Here is a 25,275-nt window from a genome sequence, read left to right as displayed (position 1 = left end):
TTGCCTATAATCGCATTCTTTCTATTCTAATTTCTCTTCCTGACTTAATCTGTGTAAGCCTTCCAATCCTGCTCATTATGCTCCTTAAAAAGGGTTCCCTTTGCTGTTTCACAAATCTATATTCTGCAACTTTATCTGAGCTTAATCTGTATCTCCCAACCTTTGGGCCAAGCGGATACTCTGAAGCTTTCCCAAACTCTTATATGTGCCACACAGCCTGGAGGCATTGTCACACTTGGTCGTCTAACCCAGTTTCCACTGAATCCATCTTCTGTGTACAGCCCAATAAATTAAGACAAAAAGTTCTTTAAAATTTTCAACTCCAACCACCGTCATTTACATTCTAATTCAGAAATCTACTTCTATGGCTATGTCCACACACAGCAAACTGCATTATTCCTAAAATCTTAAATTTCAATGACTTAAGTCTCTCATACCTATTTCTTGGCCTCATTCCCACTATACCCTCCACTGACACCTAAGACCTCCAGTCCCTTGACCACTCTTTTCTTGTTGGCTTTGTTTCCTAATCCTAACCAGGATCAATTCATTGATCCATTACCCATACCAGGACTATGCAACCTCTTCCTTCTTCCACACAAACAACTGGATGTTACATAACATACAGTGCCACAAGATCATGCTCTCACAGCTCAACCGAACCCTGAATGCTGCACCATTCACAATTACCCAAGCCAGAAATTTAAGTATTCTATAATACATGCTGTTTCACTCATTTAACCCCTACCTACCAAATCCTTCTTATTGGCACTTGAATATGCACTATTTGTCCAAAAACTTAAAAACTGGTTATGATACCCTTCAGAACCTATCTTCTCTCCTTCACAACCTAATTATTTCAAAAACAGGTGTTTACACTTGCTCTCTACACTCCTATAAAACTGGCTTCCATTCAAACTAAGTAACTGCAAAGGTCCCTGATCACTTTCCTACTACTAAATCCAAAGGATACTTTACAATCCTTATCTTACCTCAGCAGAATGTGACAGAATTGAAAACATTATCTCTAAAATACTTCCATCCTGCTAGTCTCACATTTTTTCCCTACTTCTTTTAACGTACTTTTAAATATTTAGTTACTTAGTTAAGCCCTGGACCCTTTACTATTAGACTCTTTCCCTAGGCAATGATCCATTCAAAATACTGCTGCTCTCTCAGCCTCACCTATCTGAATGGGATTTCTTGACCAAGGGAAATGTTCTGGACATTCCCTCCCTCTTTTTTTCCCATAAATAATGATCAAGTCTTGCCAAATATCTAGATCTCTCAAGTCTGTCCACTTTTCTCCCTCAGCCATCACAACTCTGCAGGAAGAGTATCCACTGCTCCCTGGATGACTTGGACAGCCTTCCTTACTGTTTTTGAACCCCCATTGGAATGCCCCATCTCCAGTGAACTTCTAAACTGCAAATGTTAAGAATCACATTCTTTTGCTTAACAACCCAAATGCAAACCCTAGATCTAAAATAAAATACGTGTGACCTGGCTCTTGCTTACCTGTCCTCGTTCAGCCTACACTCTCTTTACCAGCTTTTAGCCATTTCCTCAAAAGTTATTCCTATCAGAGCTTACCTTGGCCTAGTTTCCTCTGCCTTCCCAACCTCCTCCTTCAGTGAAATCATTGCTTTCCTTCACCACACACTACATAGCATATTGTCACCCTACAATATAGTCTTATAATACCCTTATATCGATTGTGTAGACTCTGAGTTCCATGAGTCAGAATCGTGTTCACTTCATCTCCTACTTAAGCATTCAATAAATTTTTAAAACTGCTAAGTACTTATATATCCAAGGTACTGGACAAGGTGCTTGGTATAGGATGGTAACCAGAAAGGACTCTGCCCTTGTGCAAACTATGAACTTCGATAATTGGGGGCAAGGGGTAAAAAAATAAAGCAGAAAATAAAAAGCAATTATAACTTGCGATAAATGGTATGAAGTCAACTCAGTGCTGTAATGGAGTAATCAGTCACAGAGCTAGAGTCCTAAGACATAAAGAATAAGAAAATGACATTCTAAATGGAAGAACAGTTAGTGCAAGGACCTTAAGAAGTGAAAGAGCTATGCTGGTCTGAGGAAGTAAATACAAAAACAAAAACAATGAGGTTAGAACACAAGGGACAAAGGAGAGTAACAAAGTAGGCTTAGAAAGGCAGGAATCATAGTAAAACACCCAAACCATATTTTATTCAAAGGGCAGTGTGAAGATAACAAATGAGTTGCCGGGCCCCACATCCTTACCCACAAATATTACTTGAAATCAGTCTAGCTGCCTGGTGGGTAATATTCTGGAATAAAGCCTGTAAGGAGAATGTTATAGTGGGCTTGGCAAGAAATAAGTGATCTGGCTGAGACATGCAGAGAAATGAAAGGGCTCCTTTTATTTAGGATGCAGAAATAACTATAATTGTGATCAAACATAGGTTAAGTGCATGCATTGATTACTACGGCAACATTAAAGATCTCAGCTTGAGAAACTCAGGTAGTGACTTCACTTATCCAGATAGAGAGGAACACGTTGAAGGTGGGGTGGGAACAAAATGATTTGTATGTGATATGCTTAACTATGATAAGACAGTTGAGTACAAGCCTGAACTATGAAGTCTGATCTTAGATGTAATACTAAACCCCACAGAATAGACTAAATCATCCAGAGTACAGAGACATACTCAATGGACCAAAGGTCAGGTACTAGGAGAGAAACTAGAGCTGGAGTTAGTGATGGAGCAGTCAGAAAGGGTAAGGAGAAAACTAGAGTGACTATTTCAAAGAGAAGTCATCTACCCTATTGAATGCTCCTTAGGCAATGAATGAAGGCAGCAAAGAGAACAGACATGGCAGGCACCATGGAAAAGACTGGTAATCCTGACGAGAGCAATTTTAGGACAGCTACAAGGACACATGAAGTGGCAGTAAACCAGAAGCAAAGAAATGGGGTGTTTGAGGAGGCAACTTAGATTAGCTATGCTGGGGACCAAATAAAAGGCAGCCCCTTCTTTCAAGAATAGTAGCTACTAGTGTGTGTGTGCATACATAAGTGTATACAGTTTTCCCTCACTTATCACGGGTATTAAGTTCTAGACATCCCCCCCACCCCCGTGATAGGTGAAAATCCATGAAGTAGGAACCTTACATTTTAGTATTTATATATATATTTAAGGCTTTATAAACCCTTCCCACACATGTATAAACCATTCTCAGTCCCTTATTAACCTTTTCCACACTTTTATAAACACTACTTATGTCCTTAAACATATTGTACACTCTTAAGCCGATGTAGCTTTAACAACATACGTATACAGTACCACAAAATCCCGCGATAGTGAAAATTCTGCGATAAATATACTTTTAAAAATCCCGCAATAAATAATACTTTAAAAAATCCCGCGATACAGTGAGGCCGCGATAAGTGAACTGCGATATAGAGGGACTACTGTGTATACACACACACACACACGTAAGCTGTTGCAAAAAATCTAATAAAACATGGCTGATGAAACAAGAGTAGCTCATTAAGTTTTGAGATGGGGGGCATGGGATTCAGACCGCTTGAGGAGCTGGTTTGTAACAAGACAGTGCAGATATAGATGGGTTTATAAATTTGGTGGTGGAAAAGTTGAGAAAATTCCAATCAAATTTCTGTATTTTCTCAGCAAAATGTGATTGAAAGATAGTCAGATGGAGTGGGAATATTGAGTATATAAATCATTTAAGTTTGTGTAAGTTAAGTTACAATAAACCACAAAAAAATTGTCAGGCAGTTTTTAGATAAAACTGTCTAGTGAAGTAATTTCCTCTCATTCAACTGCTCAAGAGTAGACCGGTTTTGGTATTTTTTCATCATTACAGAGTAGCATGCTCTCAGGATATTAGCAAAGGAGTATGTATAACAGTGGGATCTAGTTTCTAAGCTGAACTAGCTAAGGACAGGAGAGAGCTGACAACAATGAGCAAGTGGTAGGATTAACTGATTCATTGTGGAAAGGTAGAAGTATTTTTTTGGTGGAGGTACCCTGAGGTGAGCTTAAAAAAAAATTGTGACTGGAGAAAGGGGATCCTGAATCCAAGATCTGGAAGTAAGAGGTTTTGGTTACAAGGTATAGGGCTCCTATTTATGGGAAGAAGTTCCTTGACATGAGATACCTTGACTGAGCAAGGTCACCGGGAAATATCATTTTGTTCACTGAATGGTAGTGTTGTGAGGCACAGATATTAAACAAGTAAACATAAAAATTAAAAATACTTGAGAATGGGCATGTGAAATCTTATTATATTATGATATGGGTAGGTGACAATTAAACTGAGAATAGATGGATAAGGAGTCTCAGCCATACAAATACAGGAATAAGCTTTCTGGACAGAGGAGACAATATGAGTAAAGGACTTTAGAAAGGGGCAGAAGCTTGGTGTGTGCTCAAAGATGGAAACATCAGGAAAACGGGTAGTAGGTATAAATGTTTAGAGATAGGCAGGGACTTTAAGGAGATTAGATTTTAATCAAAGTACACTTAATTGGCATTCAATAAATATTCAAATGCAGGATGATATTCAATACATTAACTATCAATTGGAATGGGTAAACTGACCAGTCAGAATTACCATTTGTAAACAGGTAATGCAGCCACGTTGGTGACCACCTGCTGATTATCAGTCCTGGCTAAGTAAATGCCATTTTAGATCATTTCCCCAAAGTGTGTTCCTTAGAACACTAATTTAGTGGTATATACCTAAATATTAAAAACTTTGACAAGGATCTCACCTTCCAACTCACTGGGTTGTACTTCAATAACATTTTGAAAAAGGCTGCCTTACCACTCTGCTTTGTAATACCTCTCGTATCCATTAGTTTCTCAAGTTCAGTAACATTCTTTCATTTCCCATCATTTTTTGCACGGACTGTTTCAAGTCTCCCTGCTTTTAATCTCCAACTTACCAATTTAGTGCCTTTATAGTGCTAATTATCTTTCTAAAGTTGGTACCTGATCAAGTTGTTCAACTTAAATGCATTAAGTGAGCACTTAAAAAAAAAGATAAAGACTAATATGGCACACAAGAACTTTAATCATATGCCTTTTCAGCTTTTCCAACTGCCTTTCCACATGGGCCACTTGGAATACTGCAAATGTTCTATGTCCCTTCATACTTCCATGCCTAGAATTTTTTTTCCACTCCGACCACCTGATGTCTATTTAGTCATCTGTCAAGACACACCTTATCTACAGATTTTTATAACTGCTAACCTCCCCCTCCCCATTTTTCCCTTGATGTCTCTAGCTATGCTCTTTTATGTACTTTTATCTTCAGTTATAGCAAGTGCATTTGCTAATAATCAAACAAGCCTTGTTAAAACTCTACCTCTGTCTAGCTCTTTAGAATAATTTAACAATGCTGAAAATTCCTCAAACTGATATATTTCACTGAACACAATAACGTACTTTGAATAAATAACACCTTCTGATGTGCAAGATTCAAATTTTGGGGGGTTTAGAAGGGGGAAAAACAAATTTTTAATGATGAAATCTCAGGCAAATTTAGGCTGGAGGAAAAATGTATCTCAAGACAAATGACTGATAAAAAGTATACCATGAAAAATATATAATTTATGACTCTTTTTAATATTTAGGCATAACATTCCATATCAAATTTTACCAACATGCTATTCTATAAATTCATATTTTATACCATAATTTGATTTTTCTGTTCCATGCTAAAAAGCCCACTCTTCCATAATAATTTTTAGCATACAGAACCTGAATATAAAAAATTTAATTCAATGTTGGCAAACTCTTTTCCCTAACATATAGGAGAACAGTTACAAAAATGTCTAGTGGTCAGTTATGTTAATGAGCAAAAGAAAAGCCCCAATACATTGGCATTTTCATTTAACAGTGGTTCATCACTATATTCATCAGAAAAAAACCTACTTGCTACTGCACTATGTAGGGCAGTTTTACCAAATGCCTACCTTTCAGAGCTAGAGCAACTTTCAAGAAAACTGTACGAAAACATAAGTTGTTAACAAAAGTTTAATATTAAAATTACTCAAAGTTAAGTTATTGTTAACTTAGGGGGAAAAAACATGTATTTATCACCCATAAGAACTTTTATTTTAATAAATAACAATGGACTTACCAAAGGGTAGGGATTTTAATGTATCAAGTTTTATGCAAATTGGTAATAAACCTTAAGGAGGTAAAACCAACTATTCAATATAACCAATTAGGCCCTAGAAATAAAACTATTAATACTTGCTTATTTATTCAGAGTACCAACAATTTCAGTTAATGTTAAGTGCTTCATTTTTCCTGCAAATCTGATGTTGCACACGGAATACACACATTTTCATATCATCACAATCTCATCAATATCTCAGGCTAATAATATTGTGAATGCAACTGGTTTATAACAAAGTCAAAAATCAATTCTACTATTATGGCAAACAAAAACAAGTCAATTTGAAAAGATGTTTTGTTACTGATTTTAGCTGGACTTCAAATGAAGGTCATAAACTCTCCTGAAATAACTTCTGTCTCTGGCTGTGAATCCACAGTATAAATATGGTGAATAAAGCTAAACTATAAGAACTAACTATATACTGAATAACCAAAATAATCAACTATAACAACTAATACTGCTCTGGAAGACCAATCTAATGAAAAAAGTATCATTAGATATGGTGAGAAAATACAGACAAATCTGTACAATCTAACATCTATAAACAGTTAAATCAAAAAATCCAACTTCCTTATAGAAAGTGTTTCATCTATGTAATTATAAATGTTAAGGACTCTTGCATTTTATAAACACAAGATGGGCTCACTTTGATGATACCAATTTCAAGGTTTATAAAAATGTTTAAAAAAATTTTTCCACAAAAGTTTATACAGTTTAAAGCTATACACCAATCTATAAATTTCAGAATATGGAAAAAAAAAAAAAAACAAACCCTTTATAAGATCACATGTATAAAACAAGAAATGAAATGTGGTTTTATTTAAGGCAATACTGGGCTACTTCACAAATCACCACCTCAAATATTTACACTGCTCCACACTACTAGTTTCTATCACATTCACAAAGGATTTTTTTTTTTTATTTCAAATGTTTATAATCTTTGATGTAAATTCTTTATTCACATTTCCTTTATATTTCATGGACTCATATTATCTATATCCAATTAGAAGTACTGGGGGGAAAAACTATAGCTATAGGAAACTACTGAAGAATCTGCTTTAATTTCACATGAATACCACCACCCCAAAATCCTGGATGGGAAATTTACAAAGCAAAGCAAGGCGTTGCTCTACTGTGCCTACTTTGTGAAAAGTAATTTTGAGATCTTGTAAATAAATGCTTTATGTAAAAATCAATGAACTATGGCAGAGTGTCTAGTTTCGTTCAAAAATTCTTAATTTAAAACAATAAAAGTTTTAAAAACTTGATTACTTAGTTAAAAATTAAAATTCCAAATATAAATGTGTTATTTAATAGTTTAGACTTACATACTGCTGGTGGCAGCAAATGATTTACAATAATAAATATATACAAAAAAGATATCTACAAACAAGTACTGTTACACATGAGCAGTGACCTGGTAAAACATATCAATCACACAGATAATTCATTTTAGTTCATAAAAAGGGCAATTGTTGATAAAAATTTCAGGTTTAAGCTCAATATTTACATTAACTAAAGTTCCGATTCTGTTCTTCAAGTCCCATAGGGATAAAAAAAAGTTTCACATGACAAAATGTCATGATTTTTTTTTTTCTTCTTTTGGCCAGGTTAATTCATGTCAACAAAAAAAATAACAAAAAAGTTTCACAATTCTAGCATGCTTGATGACTTTGTTTTTAAAATAAAATTGTAAATGATGTATTTATAGTACATTAGTTATCAGTACTGTCCTCTCCCTGCGGCTTTACTGATACTGATTTCTTTTGCAACAGACACATCTGGATCATTTGAATGTACTTCAAGTTTTTTCAGACTGACGGTAGGTTTCATTTCCTGAAGTTGCTTTAAGACAAGCTCAGTACAATCTTTCAGAGTCTTGTCTAAAACAATTTTTACATTATTACTGCACTGAAGCTGTGATGGATTGGCAAACTGTACAAAGGTTTCACTTTCTTTATAAGAACATATATGATTTCCACTATTCACAGCAGTCTTGTCAATATTTTTTCTTGAATTTGAATGGGATCCCTTTTTATTTCCACTATTTGGATGGTCTTTGTCAGTATTTTTCTTCTGCTTTACTGCAGACTCCTCAAGAAACTTCAGAAATGATACTTCAAATCCCATTGGTTTAAATGAGCTCCAGTCAAAAGATGCAGGATGCTCCTCAGTGGTTTGAATTGCAACAGCAGTTTCTTCTTCTTTATGCACATTACTTAACTCAACTGTCGGTACTGGTTCAGCTTTTTCAACTTTCCTCTTTTTATTTTGGGAGACATTTTTTTCTTTACTGACTCTCTTCAAATTACTTGCTTTTTGTTTTTCTGACGGACAGGGGTTATTTTCCTGAAAATCATTACTTACATTTGAAGAGGTATGAGCTTGGGTCTCCACACTTGTGTTGTCTTCATTTATTAATTTTGTAATAAATAATTCTGTTAGCTCATCCATTTCATCTTTTTCATTTTTTTCAACTTCTTTCTGTGGAACTGTAGCTATTCTTGAGTTATCATTGCTCTCTGATACACATGTGTCAGATTCTTTCACATCATTCTTATCAATTTCTGGCTGAGAAGTTTCCTTTAATTGTGAGTTGCAACACTGTTTGAAGACAATAAGGAGATTGCGGTGTTGTGATGTAAATGCCTTAGATAATTTATGGCATTTATAATGTCTTATTATGTTGCTTTCACTTGTAACAACTGATGTACATCCCTTTATCATACATGGATACTGGGTTACAAATCTGCTTGTACATTCAGATAAAGCATCATTTCTAGCCTTTATAGAATATACATGCTTTCCACGTTTCAGAGAATAAGGCTTATTTTCTTCAATCTGGACAATCTTTGCATTCTTGTTTTCTAAATTATTTTTTTTCTTTCGTTTGGTCTTAGGCATTTTGGTTACTTCCTTTCCAGATCTGTGTTTTGTCCCCCTATGTTTATACTTTGTCTTTTCTTGGTTTGCTTTGCTTGATATATTTTCCTGACCAGGTGTTAATCTTCTTGGCCGAATCAAATGAGCTTTATGTTTGTCATTATGCTTATTAAAAATGTGTCGAAGGAGATTAGACCGAGTTGCATATATACGGTCACAGCCTTCACAGTCACACTTGTATATGCCATCTTCTTCAGTTTTACTTCCCCTTATCCCAATTCCATGGTCTGCCTCAAGATGAACAACATAGTTCAAATATGTGGTAAATGAAGATTTACACTCTAACTGGTCACATGAAAATTTCCCAACATCCACAGAAGCAGTTATACTTTCAATTTCCTCAGGAGTCATTTCATGAAGTTTCATATAATGTTGTATTAGGCCAGTAATTGCTTGGAAAATTCGAGAGCAGTCACTCACCTGACATCGAAATTCTTTCACAGTTTGTTTAGTTTCAATTTCTTCACTTTCTTTACCAGCTTCGTTTTCCTCTTCAACCTCTGCAGAAAATGCAGGTAGATCTGATTTGTGTACAGCCTGATAATGAAGAATTAAGTTTTGCTGTATTGTAAAGGCAGCAAAACAACCCTGATGAACACATCGATAAGGTCTATAGGGACTGTATCTTGTTGGAAACTCAAGAAACTGAGAATCTGACTTCTTACGTTTTTTCTCCTCCTTTTCTTTTTTATGTCTCCTAATTTTCCGTCCTTTGGTTTGTACGTTTGTGAGAGAATTTGTATTACATTGTTCTGAAATAACTGTAATCACTTGTGAGGAACTTTCTGTTTTTTCAGGACTTTTTTTCCCTGTAAGTTGTTTTTCTGGAATCACTGCTATATTACTGAAGGCATTTTCCTTCACTGCCCCCAATCCCATAGCAGACTGGAATTCCCTTTTATTTTCCTCTGTCGTAACTAGCTGTCTTTTTACTTGTGTTATTCGTGGGGCTGACAAATTTTCACTCTGAGATTTTCTTCCATAAGGCCTTTTTATTTTTAACTTTACCATTTCCTCTGTTGTAAAATGATGTACCAACTGACAGTGTGCCCGGAGATTAGAATTTCTTGTAAAGGTTTTTGTACATGTAGGTACTACACATTTAAATGGAGCAAATTTCAACTGATTCTTCTTAATTTCAAGAATCATCTCTGGAGTGTACTGATGAATTTTACCATAGTGCTTAAAAAGCGCATCCTTTGTCATAGCACTGTAATTACAGCCTTGGTTTTGACACACAAAGGGTTTATTAACTTTGTCACTAAACTGAATATTATTTAGCATTTCAGAAACTGGCTGTACAACTGTAACATCTGGGATTGATTTAACAGGAGTAGGAGTCAGTGTCACTGATGTATTTATTAGCACACATTGGGATGCCGGAGTGGATAGGTCATTTTCTAATTTTAATTTCTGTAGGCCTTCTAAAATTTCCTGCATTTGATCCTCCTTATGTAATACTTCAGACTGAGGAACATTACTTTTTGCTGGCATGACACCTATGAGGGAGGAAAACTGAGAAGTGTCAGGTAATTTGTTATTTTGTGCAGTGTTTACTGAAGGAAGTTGAATGGTATAATTTATTTGAGCATTCTGTGATGTTTCACCAACACCCTGAGATCCATTTTTTACCTCAAGCATTTGAGAATTCATAGCACTTTTAATAATTTCAAGAGTCTTTTCAAAGTTTTGGATAACACTGTCTTCAGAAATCTGCAAGTCAGAATTTATTGAAGTGCATGAATTCAAAGCCATCATTTGGGAATCACCATTTTCAGTTTTTAATGGTAAAGGAGATAACACTGTATGAGGTTCAACATCGGTTTTAAAGTTTTCTTTCACATCAGTCATAAATAACTGATTGTCAACATTATTTAATTTCTGTGTTAGATTTTCCACCAAACCCTGAGGTTCACAATTTGGAATTACATTTGAATGAAGGTTAGTAGTTGGTATTTCAATACTCTTTGCTATAAGTCCCATTGCTGTTAAGTCACTTGTTACCAAGTTTTGGGAAGAATTAGGTGCAATTAGCGGAGGAGTAACTTTCTTTCTTCTCTTAGAAGCACTGTTTCCCTTTTTATTTAAATGACTGGACCTTGTGTTCTGAGGACCACTTATAACTGAAACACGTGAACTGTTACCAGTAAAATTTTGTGATGGCCCACTAGAATTAGGGAATGTACTAGAGCACAAACCATTTTCAACAGTTTTCAGTAGTAAGTCATTTGTCGGAAAAACAGGCAAACTGCTACATTCTTCAATGGAGGGAGTTTTGGAGTTTGGTGGTCTATTCTGGTTTGTCAGCAAGGGATTTGGGTGGCATACAGTCTGCAACAAGGGTGGTGGTGCTGCTGGATTTGGTATCACTGTTGCATTTACTTGTGCTGCATCTGACACACAACCTGTTGAAACATGAGAAAGCATTTCGGCACCTTCAAATGTGCTGGGAATGCCAGCAGTTTCCAAAGCCTGTTTAATAATCTCACTTCCTTCTTGACTAACACCTGTATTAAAGGTCGTTACACCAGTCCTAGGAAAAGTATTTGGTAAAAATGTTGAACGATTTTCAGCAGCAAGAAGTTGCAGGAATGATGGATCTTTAAAACATGCTTCTGGATTGAAGGTAGACTGTTGTGGCTGCTGCATATTTACTGCATTTGTGGAGAGAATCATGCTGGCAAGAAGAGAAGGCTGTCCATTACTCTGTAGAAGTTCTTGAGCAATCTCTGCCCCATCCAGTGGTTTACAATAAGATCTCTTAGACAAGTGTCCACCCAGAGATCTGGGATTGGTAAAAGCCCTGTAACACCTGCTACAGATAAATTTCCCATCTCTGATAATTGCAGGCCACTTAGCCCTTTTGTTGTGCTTCGGTTTTCTTTCCTTTCCATTTAGGCCCCGTCCACGGTCTTTTTTAACTTTTTCAGGAGCAGACTGTTGGGCACTGGTGCTACTGAAGTCATTTGCAACATTTACTTGTGAGGGGAAAACTGCATTTTCACCATTACCTCCTTTTAGAAAGGATGAATTAGTGTTTCCCTCAATCTGTGAGGAAAAATGATTTGTATTATTTTCCAGTTGGGAAAAAACAGAATTAGTTCCACTATCTGCTGGTGAAGGGAAGAGAGACATTGAACTACTTTCTGCAGGCAAAGGAAGGAAAGGATCTGAGCCACTGTCAATATTCAAAGGCAAAACCGTTTTGGTTAGATCTTCCATTTGTGCTGGCAAGGTAGTATTAGACAAATTTTCCATCTGGGAACATAACATACCACCACCTTGTTCATTTTTATCCTGAGATGGTATATTTGGATTTATGACACTTTCCACTGAGGGTAACAGTGGAGTTGACACACTGGCTAAATGAGCTGGAAAAATAGATGAGACATCCTGTAACTGATCTGAACAAGTAGGATTCCCATTTGCTTTGGTCTGTTGTGTAAAAAATGCATTGTTAGAGTTGCTCACCTGTGATGGCAAAAAATAAACATACTTTCCATTATTTGGTGCATTTAAGTTGTTAGACTTCTGACCTTTTTTACTTTTGCACTGCATTTTAAATGCAGCATACTGGTCAGGGTGTACTGTCTTCATGTGTTTCCCAATACTCTGTGAAGAATTATAGGTTCGAGTACATCCCTCAACCTGGCAACTGAACTTCTGAACTGGTGCTTTTGGAGGCACTGATGGAGTTCCTAAAGAACTGCTTATGTTGGGCTGTGGTGAAACAAATGTTATACTTTCTAATGTCTTTAGGGGTAAATTACAAAGATTGGATGATGTTTTAACATTACCTGTGCATTCAAACTTGGATGTTGGTAAACAGTTTTGAAATCCTGCCTGATTTTGCACAGAAAAGGTCATCAAGTTGTTCACTTGTTTTTCTAAGTTTTGTGGGGAAAGGTCATCTATTTTGAGGGTTTCTGAATTTACTAAAGAATTCTGAGTGATCTGGGTTTCATTAAAGCAATCCTGTTCTTTTCTCTCCTGGAAACCTGGATGACACAAATCATTACAAGTATCTTCAACTACTGTACGTAAGTTTGTGACCAGTGATTCACCAGTGTCTTCCACAGTTGAGTTTTCTTGTTTTCCAAAGCTATCCTCGATCCCCTGATTGAGGGACACCTTAATGGACACAGCTACTTCACTAGCCTGTAGCAGAGGCGTAGTAGCAAGGTTTTCCAAACCATTTGACAATGGTTCATCAGCATGCCTGAGCTGGGAAGCAGAAATCTGGTCTTGCTTGGCCACAGGCAATTCTGCCTTGTTTTTATCCCAAGCATCACCTCTATCTGCTGATAAGGTATTTCCAACATTATTTTCTGAAGGAAGCATAGACCTCTCTTTCTCAGTGTTCCCTTCTGAGTTCTGATTCACTTTGGAAGGCTGAACAGAAGCTACAGGTGAATTAAGTTGGTCTTCTGGAGGCAGTGCTTTTTCAGGAGTACTATGATCATCCAGGTGCTTTTCTAGCTCGCTCTGAGAACGATACACTTTACCACAACCTGTGAACTTACAAGTATAGGTATTATAATGCTGTGCTTCATGATCATATAGTAAGTAAGCTTCTGAAAAAATTCTGCCACATTTAGGAAACATACACTTTGCTCTAAAGACTTGATGTTCCTTTCGGTGGGTTAAGAGCTCTGCATAACTATTAAAACCAGCCTTACATTTCATCTGTATACAGATATACGGTTTACTGCCACAGTGCATTTGTAAATGATCGTTGAGATGAGTAACACTTACAAAATGCCGCCTACAGTACTGGCAAATAACCTTTTTGCTTTGCATTTCAAGAAATCGCTTGGCATCTTCACTATCCTTATGCCCCTTCACATGAGCAATTAGGTTTTTAAAGTACTTAAAGCCCTTTTTACAAAAAGTTACAGGGCAATTAAATTCATTGACAGGTACTGGTTTCTGGGCTGGGATCACTTCTGGCTCATAAGATTTATCTTTGTCATCATTTTCATCATCTGAACCATCATTGTCATTAAAGACTATAAAGTCTGTTGAATAGAGACTATTCTTTTTTATAGGCCGCTGTTCCTGCTTAGCCACAGCATTAATCTTCTGATTTTCATTGGTAGTTGTGATCTTAGGAGGCCTTCCCAATCTTCTTAATGGTTTCATAGCTGCTAGTCTCTCTTTACTAGATTGTTTTACATGCAATGTGACATGAGGGACAAAAGTCTCTTTAGAATTAAAGTTCTTTGCACATATGGGACAACTGTAAATCCCATCTTTGTAATGTTTTTGAGCATGTCGTACTATTCTATGACCAAGGAATTCTTTGTCACATAGCACACAATATTGCATGTAGGCTTGCCAATTCCGAAACCTAGCAGATATAAACCCTCTCTCTCTTAACTGTTTTATCTCTTTCTTCTTCTGCTTTTCATCACAAAGGCCAGAATTAGCACCAATTCCACCAGAAAGTCCATTCACAGAAGGTTCTTTAATCTCTTCCTGGTAGTCTACTACTTTCTCATAAACTTCACTGTCATTTAGTTCATCAATTGAAGACACAATGGATGCTTCTTCCCCCATTAATGCAAGACACTGTCTTTTTAAGGTTTTCCAATCCCAGAATTCTGGATCAAAGGGCCATTGAGTTTTTAATACAAGTAAGAGCTCACAGCGTAGAGAATTTGGTATTGGAAGATTCTCTTCATCGTATTTCTGGTCTGGCTGGTTATACAACATTTCCACTGCATAATATGCATCTACTGTAGGCTCAATAAGAAATTCACTCAGTTGACAAGCACGTTTAACTTCCAGATCATCAGGTAATAAGCATGAAATGGTCTTGCAAATAGATATTTTCACTTCGGTATTTTCTGTAGATTCCAAGCGAAGAGCTTTTACGCATAGTTCTATACAGGTAGCAAGTCCAGCCCCTTCAGTCTGTGGAAGAGCAAACAAAACGTTAACTTAATCTACACTAATCAACAGAGATTTGTTAATTTAGTAATTTAAAACTGAGGTTTGCTTTTCTCAAATTTTGCAACAGGCAATATGTGAAAAGATGCACTTTCTACAGCATTGTGGCTCAGCCTTGGGGGGAGGGTGTGTGTGTGGGGGGTGGTAGGGGTGGTGTTGGTGGGGGGGATGGGGTGTGTGTGTATGTGTGTGTAAAAAGAACTGTATAAAATAGTAGAAAAAGCATAAACATTGGCAGCCAGGATTATTTAATAGGCAAACTGGGAAATTATTTAACTTCTCTGATCTTTCATATCCCACTTATAAAATAAGAGATTAAAACAGCACAAACTCTGTAAAATTGCTGGTATAGAGTGGTATAACGTCTGGCACATAGTAAAAGCTTAATAAATGCCATTAATTTTATCACACATCTCATTTCCTAAGTCTGCATTTGTAATTTTTCTGAAACAAAACTCTTTTACCCCAATTACACTACTGAGAATATCCCATTTTCTGAGTAATGAAAGATTTTTACTCTTCACAAAATAGTTATTTGCTCCTTAATAGTGGAGACTCTAGTTCTATCACAAAATTGAATGCCAAATTACCTTCCTCAGGCAAGACCAGCTTAAAAAATTAGGAGGAGGATATAAACATTTTTCCTTTTGAATTAGCTTCTTGATCTGTTATAATAAGATAGCATAATGAATGTACGTCATCTGAAAGATACATGTGGTGAAGATAAAATGAGTTTTTAAAGGCCAAAGGGAACATAAATATATGAAAAATAAGTCAGCCAAAAGATGTGGCCATATTTATGAGGATGAAATATGTGTGGTATAAAATCAAAAGGCAAGAAAGAAAAGTCAGAAAAGCTGACAGGGTCTGTATTTTCATAGATTAAAAAGGAAATAAAATATTTTACTAAAACTGAAGCTTAGATTTGTTGGCCAAAAAGAATGAAGGAAGGAGGCTGGGATACTGAACTGGACTTGATTTCAGAAAAAAGGAGAGCACAAAGACCAATAAGAAAACCAAGAAAAAAAAAAATGGACAAAACAAAAATAGTAGATATTAAACTTATTTTTAAAAGCGACAGTGAAGAAAAGATAATTGGGAAGAGGTGGAATGATATCACTGTCTCTAGCTTTCACATAAACTTGTATCATTTTATACTATTTTGAGATAGATCTGACCCAGAAAACTTTTATTAGAGTAAAAGCATTTGCATCTGTTACATGTCCTAGGGGCTACTAATATGAATATCAAGCCCCTTTGCCTGAGATGACAAAAACTGATTTAAAAATAAAAACCCTACTTACTGCTTAGAACATAACTAAAATTACTTCGGAGAGGAAGACAACTGACATTTCTATTCGAATACGCTGCTCCTAAACTGAAGAGTTCATTTCAACTCATTAAGGGAAAATAGCTTTGAATAAGTTTGCTTTAAAACCATCTTTATGTTTTAAATAAATTTGAAACCTTAAACACCACCAACAAAACAATAAATATCAAAATTGTTATTCTTCTGAGTTTTCAATTTTTGTGTGCAATTAAAAGTTAAGTTTATAAGTAATATTCAAATCATAAAATGGTTATGTTTTTAAAGTTGAGTTTGAAATTATAATTTCCTGTAAATACATGTGATTAAACAACCAGTTCATAAAATCTCCTTAATCCCCTCATTTGATAAAGATACTGATAGCACCAGCTTAAATTTTTGAGGCACAGGAACAGAAAGAGAAGTGATATCAACTCAAAGGAGACAAAGAGACAAATCCAATCCTCCTTTCTGTCACTGCTATAGCACGAGGAAAGCTTTTAAAAACTGCAAGGTTTTACCATTGGAATCCCTTCCTTTTCTGTTCCTTTCCTTTGGCTGCCTAGTATCCCTGAACCAAAGCTACCCAAGGTTTACATGCTGATATTAGTTCCCCATGCACATCCACAGCAAGCATGCCTTATCCTACTTTAAAATTCTTAAATCATTACTTATGCATTACAGAATTAAATATAACTAAGTATGGGACACAAAAGGGCCTTCACAATTTAACTCATGTCTATTTTTGTCCAGCTTACCTTCTCTTACCTCTACCCAAACAGCCTATAATTTACCCAAACAGGCAAACTGAGGTAACTGTAGTTCCCCAAATAAACCATTCTTTCGTCTCTTGATACTAACTTGTGATATTGTGATATAACAACAAATATATATTTTGGTCTGCATCTATGGTCCTGAAAATCCAGCTATTCATGCCTTTAACATTTTTTTTTGAGCTCTACTTCTGAACCCAAATTCTCTAGAAAAGCAATATTCAACAGAACCGAGATGGAAATGTTCTTCATCTGTGCTGTTCAATATGGTAGTTACTAGCCACATGGAGCTGCTGCACACCTAAAATATGGCTTTTGTGACTGATGGAAGGAATTTTACATTTTACTTAATTTAAATAACTACCATAATGTATAGCTCTTGATGAAGTTTTTTTCCCCTTTCCAACATGGTGTCCTTGTGAGAGAAGTGTAAAGTTGAAGGAGGAGAGTCACTTTTACCTAACCTTCTATATTCTCCTGATTAGGATAAAATCCAAAGTGGTTAAAGTCACCAGGTAGTCAATAGCAAGTCGAGATTTATACCTGGTTTGTCTGACTTCTAGTTCCAAGTTCCTTCTGCTTTACTATGCTGCTCTTAAGTTAGATTAAAAAAAGTGGCACAACTTATATTTTTAAACTGCACAGTAATTGCCTAAGAAACTTGTTCTAATTTTATTTATCTCCAGCACTACAACATAGAAAACCAAAAATCAGGAGGAATTAACAAGGATGATAGAGGAAAACAGGACAGCAGAAAAATTCATTCTTGTTCTTTACTCCTTAAAATGCAATTATTTCAGGAAGAAAAATATGAAGATACATTAAGATATACTGACTACAGACTTTCAAGGGTCTTTAAATAAAAGGATAGGAGAATGTCTTTTGGTCCCTCCTTTCAAAAAAAGGTATACATTAATTAAAAAATAATACTTCCTGTCATGCTGCAACTAAGTTTTTAAGGATTCCTAAAAACTGTTCAGCATTCCAGATAATTTGGGAAGTGTCCTCTGTGTACCTTTAAAATGGAAAGTGATCGCACTATGAGAAAATAATTTTATACAACTTGGATTCTGATTAATAAAGTAAATTGAAACATATATGCAACCTCTGATTACCACTTCCCTCTTCTGTTGTGTCTAATCTGTTCAACCCATTTGCTGAGTGTTTTTACTTCAATGACTTTTTAAAAAAGTTCTTTACTCTTAAAATCTGCTTGGCCATTTTGATAATATCTTTCTTTCTCATGCTTTAAGTTCCTATTTTTTGTCTTTAAATATATGTATGTTATAGATTTATCCATAATTGTATTTATGGTAAAGTGTTAGGCAAATAATTCTACTATTCTGCCTACTGAAATTCATTCAAGTCAGATTGTTTCATGTTTATAAATCTTGCTAATTATTTGTCTTTAAATGTATGTAGTTTATAGTTTTTAATCTTTGTGTGTTTAATCCCATTATTTCTCTCTGCTAAAATTCCCTCAGGAGACTGTTCCATGTTTTGTAAATCTTGATCATAAACTCATCATAAGCATGGCTTTATCTGAGAATCCTTTGCTGAGGGTTTATCCAGTTCTGCCAGGAATCCTAGGTATTACCAGCCCAGACTCACTTTATCCTTACCCTCTTAAATGTTATTTACTAGCATGGGGATTCCTGATCTACACAGGTAGAGTAAGTTTGAACCCCAAATCTGTGTGTGTAGGAATACCAATGGTTATACCTCCTTAGAGGAAATAACTTTTGTCCTGACTCAGCCCAGTGGACACACACAAGGTTCCCTAACATCCACATAAGTTGGAGGTAATATGTTTCTAAACTACTTTTCAATAAAATTATATTACTTCAGAGGTTGGAGGATGAAGGAAGGGGAGGCACAGAGCTCAGCTCTGTCTCTCCAACTTGGGAGAGACCAAGATCTTATCTTCTATCCTCCATATAGCTATTCTTCTACCCCTGTGTAAATGTTAAAATTCAAACTCCTTACTGAACATGTAACTGAAAATAGTTAAGTCTCTACCAGGCAATGAGAAGTCCAGCATCAGCTCTAGCTTTCTGCTCCAATTTTTAGGTTTCTCTTCATTTTTGGCCTGGGGATTTCCCTAATATTCCTGCAATCTTAACTACGTATTTTAAAAAAATGTTTCATTTTATCAAGTATTTCTGGGTTTTCTGCAGAAGGATTTTTAGATAATGTAATCTGCCAGATGGCTGACAAAAGAAGCTAGCTATATTTCTCTAAATTTCTATAGGCAAATTATCAAAATAGTGTGACATCACAAGTACAAAGCCCCTGGCTCTCATTTGCATTTTTAATTTCTCTGTAACAAATGTCTTAAAAGACTTTAAAAAAAATTATGTTTGAAGTACTAAATAAAATTAAAAATCACTGGAAAAAGTGTCAAAAGTAATAGTCTTTTATTAAAGATAGCATGTATTTTAAATGAAGAAAAGATAGCTTGATTACTCTTACCTCTGAATTAATAACTTTAATCAGGAAGAAAATGTGATATACTGTCTTGGTTAACAAAGAAAGTTGACGACATCTTTCTAGGTACACATGTACAGATGGTTCTACTCTCTGCTGTAATTTACTCCAAAAGAGAGTGAGTTCCCTAAAGAAAAAATAATTATAAAAAATAAGTTGGAGCAGTAATATAATAATCATAGACTATGTCAGTACAATTATTACACTGAAAACTAAAACTGGTTTAGATTTCCATTCTACACGTGTAATTACGTTTAAAGGCCAAAAAAAAAAAAAGACTTAATTTTCTAGACTAAATAAAAACAGGATATATTGGCTTGGCCAAAAAGTTCGTTCGGTTTTAAAGTACCAACAAAAGGCACATTTTTCATTTTTACCAATAACTTTGTTGAACAATGTATTCACTGTTTTATACCACTACCTTCTGCCATCTTTTAGGCAACTTTATAATTCCATCTTCCCAAAACTTTTTATCTTTTTGAGCAGAACTGTTCCAGGTGCTTTTTGCAGTCTTCCAGGGAATTGAAATTTTTTCCATTAAGAGAATTTTGTAAAGACCAACATAAATGGAAATCTGAAGGTGCAATGTCTGGTGAATAGGGCGATTAATCAACTTCTCAGCCAAGCTGCAACAGTTTTTGCCTGGTCATCAAAGAAACATGCAGTCTTGCGTTATCTTGATGGGAGATTATACGTTTTCTGTTGACTAATTCTGGACACTTTTCATTGAGTGCTGCTTTCAGTTCGTCTAACTGGGAGCAGTACTTGTTGGAATTGTTTGGTTTTCTCGATGGAGCTCATAATAAAGGACTCTCCTCCAATTTCACCATATATACAACATCACCTTCCCTGGATGAAGTCTGGCCTTTGGTGTGGCTGATGATGGTTCATTTCACTCGCTCATGATCTCTTCCATTCCAAGTATCCACTTTTCATCGCCTGCCATAATTTGTTTTAAAAACAGAATGTTTTCGTTACGTTTAAGTAGAGATTCACACGCGGAAATGCAGTCAAGAAGGATTATTTTCCCTTAATTTATGTGGAACCCAAACATCAAAGCGATTAACATGACCAAGCTCGTGCAAATGATTTTCAATGCTTGATTTGGGTATTTTGAGTATGTTGGCTATCTCCCACGTGGTATAACGTTGATTGTTCTCAGTTAATGTCTCGATTTGATTGCTATCAACTTCAACTGGTCTACCCAACCATGGAGCACCATCCAGCATGAAACTTTGCCAATCACTTCTGACATGTTCTATCAGTCATAGCACCTTCTCTATACACTGCACAAGTTTTATTTTGTTTTTTACTGTTCAGTTGCATTTTACCTTTCTTGAAGTAATAAAGCATAACATGATGAAAATATTGCTTATTTTCTTCCATCTTCAATATTATTGAATAAAATGTCTACACAAAAATTCACCAATTTTGATCAATTTTTTAAAATGTACATTGATATGACAGCTGTCTCAATACAATCTAACAAGTGTTTCAAATGAAGTTAAAGACAACTAAGCACTACTAGAGCCATCTTACGGGAAAAAAATGAACAAACCTTATGGCCAACCCAATACTTGTCCTCAATAAATATGGATATTTATTCTCCCTTCAGAAACTTTCTACCTGCCTTTTATATCCATTCTCTCTATTCTGCATATACAATTTTTACTTCATAACAAAGTTCAACTGCTCAGAAAACCTTTATAATCACACAGTTTACTATTCTTTGATCATACAACCATTTATTCAGCTTGCCTGTTCTATACTCATTTGTATGCCATGTATTACTTGGTCAACACCCTTAAATGTCAGAATATTGTAAATTAAATTTTCTTTTTTATTTCTATATACCAAAATAACAATGAAGATTAATAATGTTGTTGACTGATCAGATAAATGGTCAGTTTTAGCTAATACTAACTTAAGAAGCTGATCTTAAAGTTTCTGAGTTAACTGATGTTAACATTTCTGTTAGTTGTATCTCCCATGAATTATACAAAACAGGTTTTGCCCACTTGGAAATGTACCGTATAAAGAAATGTATACTGAAGAAGTTAGTGAAGTAGAATGATCTTCCATAGAAATAAAATGAATGACTAACAGCTAATTACATAGAGTTAAAAGTGTGTAATACTCAAAGGAAAAAAATACATTCAATCACAGGTTGCATACATGTATGAAAAAGTTTGTACTGCAGCATTAAACAAAACAAACCTTTCTTTCATCTTTCAACATTTAAAAATTTCCTGATCAGTAATGATCATTACTGGTATACTAGGAGTTGTGTGGTCCTTACAACAAAAAGTTTTTGAAGTTATAATATGAACTACTTGACAATCAGTTTAAATATCCAATAATACCTGAAAATAGGCTTTTTGTCTTGTTAAGACTTAAAAAGATTAAAAGAAATATGTTCTTAAGCTTTCTGAATTCTCACAACCTACCTTGTCTTCTCACTTAACAAATTCTTCTTTACAAAATAAAATCAACTCACCAAGCACAGTACATTTCTCCTTGTTGGAGCTGACGTGACAAAAATGCAGTACATAAAACAAGAGCACTTTTTTCATCACCCTCAGATTCTAAGTTACAGATCATTTCTAGTGCATCTTTGCAATCAACTTCTGAAATCTGCAGAAAAAGGATACAGAAATATGGCATAAAATGGACTGATATTAAGATATATAGTAATATACTTGAAATTTTTCATTAAGATATTTACAGATCATTTTCACCAGTAAAAAATCATCAAGCACTATCAATTCATAAATTGTCATTACTAGGCTGCAGTTCAAAGAATCTTTCTTCAAGCCAGAAAACCAACTATTTTCAAGAACTATACAAGCATGTGTTTATATGTAAATAATTAATGCTAATTATAAGCACCCTCTACCCATTAAATCATGTCTATGATACTGAAAAAGAAAAGAGGCAGTACTTCTCTTTTTTCCCCTTTACCCAGTAATTGAAAAAGCATTAAAATTAGCAGAAAGACACAGAAAAGTCTACTGGATATAAACTAATAAACAAATTGTCTATTCAGCTGAGGGGAAAAATGTATAATAGGAAACATTTTATGTAAGTATAACACTTTTAAATTAAGCTCACCTCAGTTTTCTATAAATTTCCAGTATTTTTATTTTCATATAAAATCATTTCATCTCAAAGTTTGTCAACAGTCATGCATGCAAAGATATAGCCTAGATGATGGTAACTTGCTTCATTTAATTATGCACTTACATTTACTGCTTCTTAAAAAATTAAAATTTGCTACCTCATTACATTTACTACATAAAACAAACAAAATTTACCTATGATTTCCATGAGCATTTGCTCTAAGACAAGGATTAACAAATAGCATACAGTCATAAATCACTGGTACTCCACAGAAAAGAAAAATAAATTCTAACATGGTACAACTGACAAGTGGCAAAAAGAATTGAAAACCAATTCAGACCATTAGCATCCATGTACCAGAGGTAACCATGCCCCTCCTTATTTATCTTCTCTCTCTCCCCATCAATTTTTTAGTACATGTGTGTGTAAAATGTAATGTTATCTTGGGGTTGATCTTTAATAATGAAGATAAGGTTGCATGGGGACAGATTCTCCCACTTCATACATTCAATTGGGCTAGAAAACACTAAGACAAGAAAAAACCCAACTCTGCATCTGTGTTTAAGAACAATAATTTCTTAAAGCATGAATGGCAGAGTTAAGACAGAAGTTGTTGGTGCAGTGCTCTTTCCACTACTTTTCTGCCTGCCTCTTTCTTACAAATCTTACAAAGTTACCCCACTTAAACAAATTTAAAAAGAACTGAACAATATTGATATAATAAATACTTTCAAATACCTACAATATTAAATGCATTCAGACAGTATATATATTATACTTAATCATAACTTTTCCACTAGGTTGGTATTATAGACATTATATTTATAATGAATGTGAGGTTCAAAAATTATATAGTTTGCCCAAGTTACCCTGGTTAGTTAAGTAGTAGAAACACAGCTAAGTTCTGTCTGACATCAAAGACCTACTCTCCATTTTATCACAGTATCTTTTATTAAAAGCTGTATTACCTTTAAACAATTAACCTTGGCACACCCATGCAGACAAACATTAAGAAGTCAACCCATGAGTTTTTTATTTTACTTCTCCATAAGATGTTAATAATAATAATAGCAGGTATTATTCATTTACTAGTGTCAGGTTCTTCAGAAATAGCATTGCTGATAAGCACAACAGCTTGCCTGGTAGATACTACTACTTCTTTTTAGAGATTAGATTCAGAGAGGTAAAGTTATTTGCTTGAAGTCACATGCTTAATTAGTGGCGGAGTCAATATTTCAACCCATGTATAGCTTCGAAGTCTGTGCACCTGCCAGAATTGAATAGGCACAAGCATACTGAGGCCCTATGTTGCTAAAGACTGATTTTTACATGTTCAGGTTTAACAAAAATCCTTGTATCTTGAAAGTCTGATTTATTTAGATTCTAATTATTTCTTTTTGTTGTTCTGAAACCTACACCATTCTTGCTAATGCTCAAATGATGCAAAATATGTACATAAGAAAAAAAATTTTTTCCCCAATTACATTACCTACATTAGCTTAAACTTAATAATTTAAAATATATTTGTATATATATGTAAGATAGCCTCTACATAATTATTCACATATATACAATATACCAACTGAAATATTTGTTATATTCAATAATACAGAAAACCTAACTTTTTATAAGTATACTAAGAAATTTTTTATTTTGCACTTGATAGCTTTTATTAAATCCCTGATTTGCTATTAGATGGCCCTCTTGCAAAAATGTGACACTAAAGAGAATGGCAGGGGAAAATGAAAACATATTTAAACTAATAAATGGTTGGATAACAATTGTAAAAGTGAAATACAGGTCAAATATACACACCAACTGACCAAGAATTATTTTTAAAATCCAAGGCAGTATAAGTTAGAGAATACCAATATAGTGCCTATATAGGAACTTAATATATTACAGATAAATATTCTCTATTGCTCTGAGAAATGAGCAATAATTTAAATACCAGGAAATTTAGAACTCTGAATAAAATACTTAAAGCCAATTATATTGATCTATTTGCTAAAGACATACTACACAAAATCCTTTTGTATAGCAAAAAAATTCATTATCTTTGTCATACACAACAGGATGACTTATTTCTAATCTTGGCCCAAGCCTAGCATCTTTCTCTTCACTTTCTATCAAGAAAAATGATACAATCACCATTATAATTTTAACCTGTAATTTCATATGGGCATTCAGTTTTTTGTCTGAGATTATCCTCCTTCTGTCTACTCAGGTAATCACGCATCCTCTTAACTGTCTCCTGTCTTGCATCTCAACATTACCATTTACATATCCTTAAGTCTGTCCCACAATCCCTTTGTTCTCCTCTCTACTGTTCTGAAGTTGAAGGATACTTATATTAGAGACACAAGACACTTGTATACATTGTCTAACATGTTGTAGTTTTCTTTTTCTAAATACATATTTTTAAAATACATATTTCCTGTTTTTTGATAAACATTTAATTCTCCTACAACTGTCTCCCCAACTTCATTCTGGAAT

General features: G+C 34.8%; 1 protein-coding gene across 2 annotated transcripts in view; it reads right to left on the bottom strand.

The window, feature by feature from the left end:
* Positions 1 to 6,988: 6,988 nt before the first annotated feature.
* ZNF292 (zinc finger protein 292) overlaps positions 6,989 to 25,275 on the bottom strand; it is an 84,467-nt gene continuing 66,180 nt past the window's right edge. For both annotated transcript variants that reach the window (XM_090279643.1, XM_090279645.1), the window contains 3 exons: positions 22,157 to 22,293; positions 19,645 to 19,786; positions 6,989 to 15,057 (listed from right to left, as the gene is read on the bottom strand). In XM_090279643.1, coding sequence (XP_090135769.1) covers positions 7,921 to 15,057; positions 19,645 to 19,786; positions 22,157 to 22,293 — 7,416 coding nt within the window. In that variant the 3' untranslated portion in view covers positions 6,989 to 7,920. The remainder of the gene's footprint in view (positions 15,058 to 19,644; positions 19,787 to 22,156; positions 22,294 to 25,275) is intronic.

The sequence above is a fragment of the Furipterus horrens genome, unplaced genomic scaffold (genome assembly GCF_987537825.1).
Source record: "Furipterus horrens unplaced genomic scaffold, mFurHor1.1.pri manual_scaffold_6, whole genome shotgun sequence".
Classification (NCBI taxonomy): Eukaryota; Metazoa; Chordata; class Mammalia; order Chiroptera; family Furipteridae; genus Furipterus; species Furipterus horrens.
Note: the sequence above shows the minus strand (reverse complement) of the source record. Positions and strands in the feature narration are given on the sequence as shown.